Source organism: Salmo trutta, chromosome 10, assembly GCF_901001165.1.
Source record: "Salmo trutta chromosome 10, fSalTru1.1, whole genome shotgun sequence".
Taxonomy (NCBI): domain Eukaryota; kingdom Metazoa; phylum Chordata; class Actinopteri; order Salmoniformes; family Salmonidae; genus Salmo; species Salmo trutta.
Genome location: NC_042966.1, coordinates 27387837 through 27401917, shown reverse-complemented (window position 1 = coordinate 27401917; position 14081 = coordinate 27387837). Strand labels below are relative to the sequence as shown.

The 14081-nt window shown below is 40.7% G+C and overlaps 2 protein-coding genes across 8 annotated transcripts in view; one reads left to right on the top strand and one right to left on the bottom strand.

Moving 5' to 3' along the window:
* The window catches only part of LOC115201495 (brefeldin A-inhibited guanine nucleotide-exchange protein 3), a 42652-nt gene extending 38257 nt beyond the window's left edge, over nucleotides 1–4395 (bottom strand). For 5 of the 7 annotated variants that reach the window (XM_029765166.1, XM_029765167.1, XM_029765169.1 and 2 more), the window contains exons 1-2: nucleotides 3857–4394; nucleotides 2614–2665 (exon numbers count right to left, since the gene is read on the bottom strand). In XM_029765166.1, the coding sequence (XP_029621026.1) occupies nucleotides 2614–2665; nucleotides 3857–3941 (137 nt within the window). In that variant the 5' untranslated portion in view covers nucleotides 3942–4394. Of the gene's footprint in view, nucleotides 1–2613; nucleotides 2666–3856 lie in introns of all 7 variants that reach the window. The other 2 variants (XM_029765170.1, XM_029765168.1) reach the window with 1 other exon arrangement.
* Nucleotides 4396–7218: 2823 nt separating this feature from the next.
* Nucleotides 7219–13843, top strand: LOC115201494 (p53 apoptosis effector related to PMP-22). The gene is made up of 3 exons (XM_029765164.1): nucleotides 7219–7660; nucleotides 10943–11083; nucleotides 12308–13843. The coding sequence occupies exons 1-3, from the start codon at nucleotides 7456–7458 to the stop codon at nucleotides 12517–12519; spliced, it is 558 nt and encodes a 185-aa protein (XP_029621024.1). The 5' UTR covers nucleotides 7219–7455; the 3' UTR covers nucleotides 12520–13843.
* The last annotated feature ends 238 nt before the right edge of the window (nucleotides 13844–14081 follow it).

Below are 14081 nucleotides of genomic sequence, written 5' to 3'. Positions count from 1 at the left end.
ACAGCCTACAAAAAGAGACATTTAATCTCATATTAATCTGTCTGAAATCAAGGCCACAAATCCACAACACAATACCCATTTATTAATGGCATTTTAAATCATATGTTTTGGGAGAATTCTTGTTGCTGCTTGCACTCAAAATGATATGGCTGATGCAGAAAATCAAAGAAACGGAAAAGCTTTCCTGTTCGAGAACATTGCAGGAAGGAAGATACATTTCCTTTGAAGGAAAGCAAATCAAGCTTTGCCCTTTTTACCCAACTGGAATTACATTTCGAAGTGGCTACAGGGAGCAAGTGTTCTTAACTAGACATGTTTGTCCTGTTTAATAAGGACAAGTCTTCCCTCTACAGTATCAGACTCATGCGTCATGCTGAGCTGAACAACAAACCAAATCAAAGTTTATTGGTCACATGCACAGGATACAGGGTGTAAACAGTACAGTGAAATGCTTACTTGCAGGCCCTCCTCAACAGTGCAATACACATTAATACAAATAATCACAATAGGTATCCTGCCATGTATAAAGGAAATTAGCATGCCATATCTAAAATCAACACAATCTTTTCCTTAATCAACATATTGAACATTAAATGACAACTTCAGCATAAACTATATAACTATAATTAGATAAAGAGTATGATAACTTCAGTATTACTGGATGCACTGAATCATAACCATATAAGAACACCATTAGGCTACCAGCCATCTACAGTGCCGACTTATTTCCGAGTATGGACTAAAAGCCTATCGGAGAAGGTTCAACTTCATGGATTACTGGTATCAAAGGGGATGGAAAGATATTTCCCTCTGAGGCTGCTCCTGGTCTGTCATGGATATACTGTGTCAATGTACTGTAGATATCTCATGTCAGTGCAGTGAAAGAGTTATGCAACCACTGGTCAGTGTACAGGTCACTGAGCTCGAAACCCCACTGTATATCACTATATTATTAATGGCCGAGGCTCAGGCTCATCATACTGACTGTTAACTAGTCATGTTATTGATGTTAGGAAGTTTCACTTATTGATTCAATTGCAGTAGAAGACGAGTCCTATGTTTTTCCAAAGGGGGCAGTCAAATCATTGATGGAAGCTAACTGAGACGACAAATTAAATCAGGCTATTGAACTTTGAATTAAAAGACCTGAGGTGAAACCTCAAAGAAAATGCCAATGGGGTCCGGCAATGGGATTCTTGACAAGCTCCTGTACTAGGCTACCACGAGCACTGCCAGACTAACATCACAGGGCACACCAGGCAGGGCAATGAAAAGGTCTCTACATGACCAGACAGCATTCCAAATAACAGGGCTGCAGGCGTAATATGATTAGATGGAGACAGACAGACACTGAGGTGATGGTATTGCTGCTAGATCCAGATCTAACACCAGCCCAGGTGAGACATATCGCATCTCCAATTTAGCCGGAAGGCATAACTGTGACACAGCAGAGACAAAGAGCGCTCCCTCAGTGTAGCGAGCCAATCTGGATCACCTCATGGTTTTAAATTAAAACCTCATCATGACCCAATGAATATGAGGGTTGTGGTGGCTCACTCTCTATGCCTTTAACTGAGTGATTGTAATGAAGAGTTGCTCTTTGCGGAGACAGTTGACTGTTGTCTCCATAATCTCCTCCCTGAACACAAACACCAGTACAGCATCAAACAAAAGAGTCAGGGTTGGGCCAAGTTTGCTAATATCATTGTGCCAGATCTGGATGATACTTCGCTTGTATTTACACATTGGATTCATTTTCAGTTCCAGCATGTTCTGCTGACAGAGTTATCACTGAGGAAAGCAGAGGGAGGAGATTCAGAGGTGTGGGTCTCTGCGGTTGCTGAGCTGGAAGAAAGGGAGTGAGCCAGAGAATGTTTTTGGAGAATCAAGCTGTGGAAGAAGTAATTTGGAATAAACTAATAATTGTAGAAATAAGAGCAAGAGTGAAAAAAGAAAACCTTGCTAACATGAGTAGTTACTGTTATTGGAGAAAACTCTTATGCGAACTGAACCAAAACAGTCTAAATCATTCATTCTGGAATTTTAGCAGCTTTGAAGAAAGGTGAATACTGCAAATGTTTAACTAATTAAGAGTGCTAGCACTCTCACAGTTCTTCCTATGATACATCATGTTTTTCACACTGCCTTCTTGCCAGCACAGCAGGTGCTGTTGTGTGTTTGTGATGCTTGTGTGCCTGTGTGCATGACTGTGTTTGTGTAACAGTGTTGCTTCCGTCCCTCTCCTCGCCCCAACCTGGACTTGAACCAGGGACCCTCTGCACACAACAACAGTCACTCTCGAAGCATCGTTTCCTATCGATCCACAAAAGCCGCAGACCTTGCAGAGCAAGGGAAACAACTACTTCAAGGTCTCAGAGGGAGTGAAGTCACTGATTGAAACGCTACTAACGCACACCGCTAACTAGTCATTTCACACCGGTTACATCTGCATGTGTGGGAGAGGGAGTGGTAGGACTGTGGAGAGCTTGACTTTTTGGATGTGAAACATCACAACAATCACACTGCTACATAATTAAGTAGCTCCTCAACACACAAACATGACTGAAGTCAAATAAACATTTGATAATGACTTGAGTCAGTTTCCTTAATTACCTGAGCCGAGACGGTGGAATCGTGGCTGATCCAGTTTGTTTCTGAAGGGTTTCTGTAGTCATATACAACACAAAAACAAAAAAGAATATTAAAGTTATAACATCAAATCACATAGGACTGGACCCATGGTTCTCAGTATTTGTTGTGGTACAGTATCAGAATAAGAAACACAGGTCAGTTTGGTCCAGGTGCTCTAGAAAAACAGGAAGTTCATAAAAATGTATTACCATATGATGATATTCACATTGAAATGGGAGCATGAATAATGTAGTATGTGTGTGGGAGTGGATAAGTTATCCTTGCCCTTGTTCATGTGCCCAATGTGCAATATTGCATTCATCTGCAATACCTGTTGTCCATTGATATGCAGTGGCAGCAATGAGGCCAGCTGTCTGTCAGGTAGCCCTGTGCTATCATGTCACTCTGTATTCCCTTAGAGAGAGGTGACAGGCGCCTTGTAAAAAGCAGGTTCCACCAAGGAGTGGACAATTACAGTACTCAGTAATGTCTGTCACAACAACCTTGCATTTTGGTATTGAATTAAAGCTAAATGTTATTGTTGACAGTAAGAGAGCTTGGCCTGAAATGTTAACATGCAAATGTGCTCTGTATTGATGTTGAAACTGCTGTGCTGTTATTGAATCGGCCTACTTGTCATATTCTGTGAACGACATTTCCTAAGGGAGTCAATAATATGGCACACTATGTGTTGGGCTCGTGAAAAGTACATTATATTACAATACGTCATTCAACAACATTCATAAACATTATGATTTATTCCGCAACTATTGTCCACCTGTCAATTGCGTTCAGGACAAAAGAAATACCCACCAGTAATGTGGCCAAATAAGTGAATGAGTGCTGTATTAGCTACACTGACTTAAAATGTAACGACAGCAACCCTTAGTTGCACGGACTTAACATTTAACAACAGCAACCCATATGGGTGCTGCCAAGCTGGCCATGGCACATAATGCTACGGTCGTTTTACACTTTCCAGTAACAGGATGAGAATATTTCCGGAAAGTCAACAGCAGGCATAGCGGGTACAAATAGCCGATAGTCAAAATAGTTGACCATCTGAATGGCAAACCTATTAAACGGGTTTGTGTTGGGGTCTTTTCAGGAAGCCTGTAACACCCAATAGTTTTCATATTTAGCCTATCTTTGGTCAGTTTTCGATTACATGACAGGTCCAACATTGGCTACTGTCTGTAGCAGCCTGATAATACAGGCTACTCACCACAGGCGAAGACGCACGAATCCCGAATTGCTTTGTGCTTATTTCCAGATGCGTCCTTCTGTAGCTTCCGTAGTATTTCTTCCATGATAAGACTAAGATGACAAAATGAGCTATTTTAAAATAAGTGCGATGGTCCAGTTCACGGGCTCAGCATCCCTATTCTCTTATGATGATTCACTCCCAGGCCAGTGACGTAAGACTGAACGTGAAATCCGCTGAGCTGAGAGGAAGTGTTAATTTACAGCGTCGCATAGCCATTCCAGGGTTTTCGGACTGTTATATATTGATGCAACCGAGCGACCTGATCATTCTCATAATGAAACACATGCATTTATTGCGAAAAGACATGCCATTCTACTGGGCCGTCTTGATTTGAGTATGTATGGTCCATATCATTCCCCCTTAATTCGTTCTGGGAATTCTGAAACGGTGGCCATGGATCAGCTTTGACGGCAGACGCAGGTGGTCTGCGAGAGTGGCTTGCAATTGTGTTTTACAGTTTTAGGCCTAAGCATGGAAATATTGTTGGGATGAAGATAGTAATATTTCAGAATAAACAATCTATCCCCGAGCCTGAGTTAAATTTAGACATGCAAACACAGTCGTTCTCCATCCGATCGAATCCATGGAATCTGATTCCACGCATTATATTCCTTCTCACCCTTCATGAAACCGCACCGGCTTCACGGTCACTAGTTACCACAGCCACAAAGTCATAATTATGGCTAAACCCAATGATTTATACTTACACTCAATGACTAATAGGGGGCGCTGTGTTGAAGCTACCATGCCTCCATCTTGGTACTGCCACACCATTGTAAAAGCTATATGTTGGAAGCTATAGAAATGCATTTATTATTGTCTACATTCGAGTTTACTAATCCCCACTACAACAAAACATACTTAAATACATGTCATTTTGTCCTTAAAACATTTAATTAAAATACTGTAGAATTCCATTCATTCCTATGGAGGACTGCTCCACAATAGTGTCTCGCGGCTTTAAAGCCTCTCAATGGCCAGCACATAGCATCTGCAATCCAAGCGTGTATTCATTACGGAAACCATTTACCGTATAAGCAAACGGAAACAAACAGAGCAAGCGGGAGGGACCAACCTGAATTTGTCCAATAGAAACTCTCGTTTGTGTTTTCCATTTGGTGTATTGTTTCTTTGCAACATAATCAGTGAAATTATTACAGGGGTGATGTTTATAAAATCATTGGCTGAACCCAGCCTATTTCTAATTATATATATTTTTAAAGATTTTAAACATAACACTTACCTTAACCCTAACCCCATTGCTAACCATTGTTTTCAGGAATTTTTACCATAGACAATTTTTACTTTGGTAACTAGTAATCACCGAGCTTCACTGTTGCTACTCCCAACACAACGCAAAACATGACATATGTAATCCTGAAACATTCTATGGAGAAGCTGCCCGACCTGGCCCCCTCGGCGACATTCTATAACTCCGCAGAATGCAACATTGTACCGAAAAACACTATAAAGAGGTATCTTATTTTGATTTTGGACACAATGTTGCGTTTTGAATTCATTAAATAACAGCCTTATCCACATAGTAAAGGTAACTCAAAATCTGTATAAGGTTTAGAATAGGCCTATAATGTATAATATAATATAGCCTAATATACAGTGAACAAAAATATAAACGCAACATGTATAGTGTTGGTTTCATGAGCTGAAATAAAAGATCTCAGATATTTTCTATGTGCACAAAATGCTTATTTCTCTAAACTGTTGTGTACAAAAAAATTTTTTACATCCCTGTTAATGAGGATTTCTCCTTTTCCAAGACAATCCATCCACCTGACAGGTGTGGAATATCAAGAAGCTGATTAAACAGCATGATCATTACTCAGGTGCACCTTGTGCTGGGGACAATAAAAGACCACTCCAAAATGTGCACCACACAATGCCACAAATGTCTCAAGTTTTGAGGGAGTGTGCAATTGGCATGTTGACTGCAGGAATGTCGACCAGAGCTGTTGCCAGAGAATTGAATGATCATTTCTCTACCATAATCCGCCTCCAACATTGTTTTAGAATTTAGAATTTGGCAGTACAGTACGCCCAACAGGCCTCACAACCGTAGACCACGTGTAAACACGCCAGCCAGGACCTCTACATCTGGCCTCTTCATCTGTGGGATTGTCTGAGACCAGCCACCCGGACAGCTAATGAAACTGTGGGTTTGCACAACCAAAGAATTTCTGCACAAACTGTCAGAAACCGTCTCAGAGAAGCTCATCTGCGTGCTCGTCGTCCTCACCAGGGACTTAACCTGACTGCAGTTCGGCGTCATAACCGACTTTAGTGGGCAAATGCTCACCTTCGATTGCCACTGGCACGCTGGAGAAGTGTGTTCTTCACGGATGTATCCCGGTTTCAACTGTACCGGGCAGATGGCAGACAGCGAGTATGGTGTTGTGTTCGCGGGCGGTTTGCTGATGTAAATGTTGTGAACAGAGTGCCCCATGGTGGCGATGGGATTATGGTATGGGCAGGCATAAACTACGGACAAGGAATACAATTGCATTTTATCATTGGCAATTTGAATGCACAGAGATACCGTGACGAGATCCTGAGGCCCATTGTTGTGCCATTCCTCTGCCGCCATCACCTCATGTTTCAGCATGATAATGCACGGCCCCATGTCGCAAGGATCTGTAAACAATTCCTGGAAGCTGAAAATGTCCCAGTTCTTCCATGGCCTGCATACTCACCAGACATGTTACCCATTGAGCATGTTTGGGATGCTCTGGATTGACGTGTATGATAGCGTGTTCCAGTCAAAAAAGTGACTTTTCTGTGTTTTATATATATTTCCACACTACGAGGTTGGAATAATATTATGAAATTGTGGAAATGCCCCTTTAATGAAAGAGCTTTTTGAAAAGATCGCCTGAAATATTCAGCCTGTTTTGGTGGGATGGAGCTTTGGCCTGCCTGGTGACCTATTAATTTGTTAATATACCAATAACAAACAAAGTTCCAAACCTCTGCCAATAACAGCTAGATTTCCTCTTGCTTGAGGAAATGTCTCTTTGCTAAGAAGCTATTTTTGTTTCTTTTTTACCATTTTAATTTAAAACAATAACAGTAAGGTATTTCATTGTTAACCAAAAATGATTTGATATTGAGATAAAAACGGCTGCACTGAACCTTTAATAACATTTATCATTTATAATCGCCACACTGATTGTACTACTACTTCAACCAGTGTGTTTCCTGAAAGAAAGTAGACTACAGTAGACCTTCAGCTGTCACAATGAGTCTATACAGTGACTAGACCACGCTTTATAGCCTGTGTGGCAGTGAAGGAGTTACAATGAGCTGGGTAATATGAAACAGACTGTCAATGGGTTGGGCTTGGAGTTGCTGGTTGTGTTGACTCTCGCCCTTCGTACATGACCAGTTTTACAGGTTTATTAAACAGGTTCACTGTGCACTGATTACATTGCAAACTCGGGTGTGGCTTTTATATTTGATCAGTAAAGAAGGTGTACACAGACCCAGACGTTACCTGGACGCTCGACCGCTTCAATCCGCACTGTCTTTTCTGTTTGTCGAATATGTTTCGCTGTGGAATTGCGTATCCAAGATGCAGGTGGATCGTACCACTTCTTTTGCTTTTTGCGATTATATTTGATATTATTGCCATTGCTGCTAACTCGGGATGGGTTGAGGACGAGGGTGCAAAGTCCCACTACGCAAGTATGTGGACCCAGTGTCGAGGGCGTAATGACAACTGGGACTGCAAATCTCTCATGGAATTCTGTAAGTTTCATATTGCGGGGGGAAAACAATGATCCACTCAACAGCCCTAATCATAGTGACAAGGAAAATAAATGTGTAGCCTATGTATTCAGACATGGATTTAGAGACTATAGTGCTGACAGTTACAGGGCTGAAGATCATAACTAATAACCTACCTATACAGAAAAAAAGGTATTCCACGGATGTTTTTAATTAGTTTTTAATTGTTTGTACGGCAAGTGCATAGGCCTAGTCTACTTAATTCAAAAACATAACCATATGAACAACCTAGTTCTTTATTTATGTCCACATTTTATTTCCAAAAAGTCCACAATTTCTTTACAACAAGCAAATTAATGCTTTGCTGGGAGTTTTTCAATGGCAAAGTGGCAGCCAGCCTGAGTGTACTTTGAACAACACTTTATTTATCCTGGCTGTTTCCCATTCTCTTTAGCCTGTCATTTGCTTAGATAAACCAAAACTGGTAGCTGTTTATTTGTGTTGGTGTTTTCCTCCGAATTGTACAGGTTCTATAATAGATCAACCACTACATCTTAACTTATCATGGTAATCAGAACATATTTCTAATCAAGCATCTATCCACTCAGATCGTTTTCTCATACTAAATTAAAATGTTGGCTGTTATAAATATATTGTAAGAATTTCAATCATAGCCAATGGCAGGATGTGTCAAACTTTCAACGTGAAACCAATTTTCCCATTCTTAACAATACAATAGACTAGAACCGAATAGAATATCGAATTGCCTTTGAATATTGGTGTTAACAGACAGGATGAATTCATATCAAGATGGCTTTCTCAGTCATGTTGTCAGGGCTATTTTTAGAAGTGTGATGAGTGCCTTTACCAAGCTGGAGAGGTCCTGCTATAAACCACTGCCAGACAAGCTGTGGTGAGAAAAGAGAAGTGAGAAAATGTCTCTTTGTCTTCACTGGACAGTGAAAAAGATCCATGTCTGGTACATACTGAACACATGCTCTTTCTTACTCAGGACGTACTCCTGCAGTCAGTCAGTTACAACAGCTGTATGTCAGGTACAGTAGTAGTCCACATGGACTAGTAGTTTCAGCCCTCGATGAACAATGGCAACATTGTTGATCTTCTCAGGAGCTTCCTTACATAAAGAAAACCATTCACTTACCCTATACTGTGGGAATTCATAGCCCAGTGGTAAACAAAGCAGACAGGTGGAATTGGACTCTGAGAAATGCAATTGGAACAAATACAAATCAAGAGGAATGATATATTCCTTTTTATTCTGCAGTGTATGTAGAGTCAGTGCTGCTGGTCAAACGTAATGAATGTTTGGGTGAGTGCAGTTGGCTATAATGTCGTTTCTGACTTGTGCCATCAAGGTGAACTAGTATTGGCATATTACCACTGGAACACAACTTTGTTGTGATTAAACAACCTCAGCAGGATTTTGTCCAATCCAAGGGCCACTCCCTGTCCCTTCTTGGGTGTGAACATAGCATGGATGGAGTCTCTGGAATTAGTGGTGTGATGCTGGATTGATGGTGTTATGGGATTTGTTTGTCTTCAAAACCAAACCAGTGTGAACTTTTTGTTGTATATTGTGTAATAACACAGTAATTACTATTGTATCAACATTGTATTAACATTGTCACACAATTTATTAATTTCTTTGAAATTGTATATCATAGTAATGGAGTTGAGCGTTTTTGTGTGATTATTAGTGTTACCCAAATCAGTAGCTGTCATTTAAAATGCATGGTGCATGAATGAAATCAACACTCAAAAGTGCACGTATGAACAAAACAGTGCCAAAATGAATTATAATCTCTGTAGATGACGACTCAACTGATTCAAGCACTTCAAGTTCAGACCCATACTTATTCTAACTAACAGAATTTGATAGCCATTGGTTGTTTATTTTGAACTTGATTTGGAAAGACACAAGACAGATGTTCCCCATCTGGAGAGTATAAACACTGTCTGGTCTATTTGTGAGCTACCTTCGGCCCTGTAAGCTCACCACACGGTTTGGATTGGATTTGCTCACTGACACTAACATTTAAAGAGATCCTTTGCGACAGTCACACAACTGTAACAGTTGGCTACTAATACACCAAAGTTGTTCTCAAACATGGACTTGATATCCAGAAAAGCACTTAATTTTGAGTGTCTCAGTGTGAGAATACTTACATTTTCTGACCACAAGAGACATATTATCCATTCTCACACCACCTTTCAGTACTTCTATTTAATGTTTGAATGATACTCTCTACACTATGTTTTAGCACACAGGGAATAAAACTTGATAGACTAGGACCCCATTGTTAGTTAGAGGGATGTTAGTGCATGACTGCAGTGCCTGAGGCTCAGGCGTAGGCTGCCTGCCATTTGATCCTGATGTCAGAGAGAGAGAGTGAATCATTTCAGGTGTGAGCTCTGCATGTGCACGCAGCAGATGTGACCGTATGTCAGTTAATAACCTACCACCTGTAATGGGTGTAATTACATTAGACATTTTAGTCATTCATCCAGAGCGACTTAATGTGTGTTGAAATACCATACAGTTGTGATACTGTAGAACAAATGTTTGTTCCCATTTCAATGAAACCTATCACTGCAATGAAACCCCCTTCTCTTCCTGTGGAGACTCCTTGTGCATAAGGGCTGCAGTTGTTCATGGGAAAATGTGGTGTTACGTAATAGAAAAAACTGTTGTTACAATATTTCTTCCAGACTGAGTTTATGTTTATTGAATGCACCTTTATCAGTTTTCAAGATATTTCAAAATGTAGGGCTATGTGTAAAGAGTTATTTGTGACAAGTATAGTCAAATCACGTGTGTACAACTGGAAATACATTTTGCAATTCTATGTCAAGTGCTTTGCTAAAAACAATCCACTTTCCCAAAAATCACTCCAATTTTTCCGAACCTCTTATCCTTCAAATTCCAAAATACATTTAATTCCAGCTCCGTAGTATACAGATGTAGGATCTTAATTTGAGCCATTTTGCTACAGCAGGAAAATAATTATTCAGAAACAGGAAATGGGAATTATTATGTGGATTATAATTAATTCACATTTCTGGAGGGGTTGATACATTTTTAGTAAGGGAAAATCAAGTCTGAAAATGTAAAGTTGAAATTACAAACTTCAGAAGTCTTTTTAAATCTTATATAGGAATTAAGATCCTACATCTGTACTTCCCAGCTCAAACGTATATAGGGATTTAACAATCTTTCTAGAAATATGTTTAGCCCAAGTCTTGTCTATAGATAGTAAACACTGTTTGTTGATGTGTTTTCAGCTTGGGCCCAGGCTGTGGCAGCTCTTATGATCATCGGCCTCATCATCCTCATCATCGCTTTCATCATCTCCTGTATCGCCCTCTGCTGCACCCTCAACATCAGCCTGCTGCCCGTCATTGGGGCCTTGCTCTTCATCACTGGTAAGATACATAAAATGTTTCTGTTGGTCTTGGGGCAGTTTTACGGATTAATCTTACTCCTGGACTGAAAAGCAATCTCCATTGAAAATGCTTTTTAGTCTAGTATTAGGCTTAATCTGTGTCAGGGAAACCTCCCCCTTATGTTTTTGTACTTCACGTGTCTGGGCTAATGGAGGAGATGTTAGTTATTGAAGACAAGAGTAGTGAAATATTAACAACTACCTTGCCTTTGTGAATTCAGCTTGCCTCAAAATGTCTGGCTTCAAGCCTCAAACTACAAACACTCTCATACTTTAGTGCGTTCTATGCTCCTCCACTTTCAGAGGGTGCTCAGGTAGCATGGCATCCAAAGCTACTGTAGAGTTGGAGAGTCCTAAAGCTAGTCTTCCTCTGATTTGAACCATTGCCATAGACAAGAGGGAGTGGGAGTTGTTTGTGTCCCTACTCTGCTCTGAGTTTCAGGGAAGAAGGGCTGTGGTATGGCGTTACCATGGAATCTGGGAGAATGTTCAACGTCTGGCTGAGTCACAGCACTGATCATAGGGCATTGAGAATTACCACTCCCCCTCCTCGCCACTCCCACTGCTCCCCTTCTGCAGCTGCCACCCTAGTGTGAAACCTGATAGCCCAGCCCTGCCTATGCCCAGAGGGAAAGAGAGAGGCTACACAGTCAGTCAGAATTACACTGAAGCTTTCTGTCAGACATAGCTGAATCATAGAGCTGTCTGAGTATAAAGCTGATGCATAGTCCTATCATGGGAATGATTGCGTTTTGCCAGTGTTTAGAGTGTAGTAAATAAGTATTACTATTTAGAACTAGTTCTGACTGCATCATCACTACCTGTGGACATAAAATAGTAACAGTAGTGTCATCGTTATGTGTGATCCATTGTTTGATCCCACTTTGTGTGTGATTTGCCATCCATAGAGTGAAAGTGTAAAATATCAGTCTGTTTCTCAACATTACCTCACAGTACACTTTCTTTCTAATTTCCTTGACTTAGTTACCCACCTTCTGATTTAAATGACACATAGCTGGTGGTTTCATCTAAGCCCATAAAGCTACAGTACTCGCGTACAAAACTATTTCACACACACACCCACACGCTAGTTTTGGCAGGCTCTCACACTCATGTGTCACAGTTCCACAAAGTCAGCCTCCTCCCCTGTTTGGAATTATCCACCACTGACAAACCTCTCTGTTCTGTCTGTTCTTCACCACAGTGGTCATTCAGTTCATCGCCCTCATTATCTACCCAGTCAAGTTCAATGACCTGATCTTCGAGGGCCACTATGACTACACCTGGGCCTATGGCTTCGGCTGGGGGGCCACCATCCTCACCATCGGCTGTGGGATCCTCTTCTGCTGCCTGCCTCGCTACGAGGACGAGCTCACAGGCCTCGCCAAGACCAAATACATCTATACATCAGCTTAGAGGAACCACAGACACTCCCAGGCTACATCTCAATAGTCTGAAAAGGCTTCCCTTCTCTGCATCTCCTTCCCTTCATCTGCACTGATGAAAACACAGGATAAGTGTAAGCAAAATAGTGGACACCTGCCAGGTTCTTTCACATCAGTACAGATGAAGGAGAGGAGACAAGGAGAGGAAGCCCACTTTAGACTATTGAGATGCAGCCCCAGGACAGAAGCACCTCTGCCACCACAGAGGACACTGACACTTAGACATATCATTGGATGTCAATTTTGTCATTTCCAACAATGCTGAATGCCCTCTCCGTTGGAAGGATCCCATAGATGTGTATCTCTGTCTAACGCCCTATTTCCGACCCTATACTGACCCGCATATTGATTTGAGTGGCCCACATGTTACCAAGGGAGGCTGCCAGGTATGGCTATTCCAGAGGCTTTGTTTCTATCACATTGGATGTTTTCCACGCTTGACGTTTGTGTAGAGTAGTTGAAGTGACCCAGATGCAATATTTCAGATTATACATAAAACATTTGAATAATCCTCCATAATTTTATCCAGACCCTTTCTATAATTCTCCATTGTAAATTAGTTTAATGCAAAATCACAGAAGTGCACTTATTATCAATGTTAAGGAGTCCATCATTTAGAGTTTATGGATTATGTCAAGGGTTCTAACCAGCTGAGTATGTCCTACACACAATGCTAATGCATTTGACTGCAGCATTGTTATTTGGTCTTGTATTAATGGATGTTTTAAGATGTTGCTTTTCAAAGCTTTAATCACTTTCATTTGAATTGTTGAGGCCATTGAATGGCTAAACTGAATTATCATAAGTACAGTAGAGAAAATGGAAACAATGTATACTGTACTGCAGGGCTCTCCAACCCTGTTCCTGGAGAGCTACCATCCTGTCGGTTTTCAATCCAACCATAATATAGCACACCTGATTCTAATAATTAGCTAGTCGATAAGCTGAATCAGGTTAGTTACAACTAGGTTTGGAGTAAAAACCTAGCTCCCCAGGAACAGAGTTGGAGAGCCCTGCTGTACAGTATGGTGCAAGGAAGAGATGTGTGTTTTTGCTTTTATTAAATTAGTTTAAGAATTCCCTTTATAGTCATTGTATTATGCAACAAAAAGCTGTATCTCAATGCAAGATATTTTGTCCTTTTTATATTTTTGTTTTCTTACTCCAACAAGGACAATTTTCTCGATTGAAAATGAATGGGTATGACAATGTGTATTGCTGTATTGTATTGTTAGTGACACCTTTTGAAACCTATAACAAAAATAAAGGGAAAATACAATGTTATTAAAACATAATGCCCATTACATTTGTTGATAATGGTAACCAACTTGAAGCACCCAACCACAGACTGTTAGATGTACAGTTCATTCAGCGTTTGACTTATTAAGGCTTGTAGGAGACATCTCTTTTAACAGCATCAAGAGAGCCCTATGAGTCTGCTACACAAGGCTAGTAGTGTCATAAGCTTTGTCTTCTGATGAGGAGAAATCATCAGACCAATATGCAGCGTGGCAAGTGTCCATACTTATACTT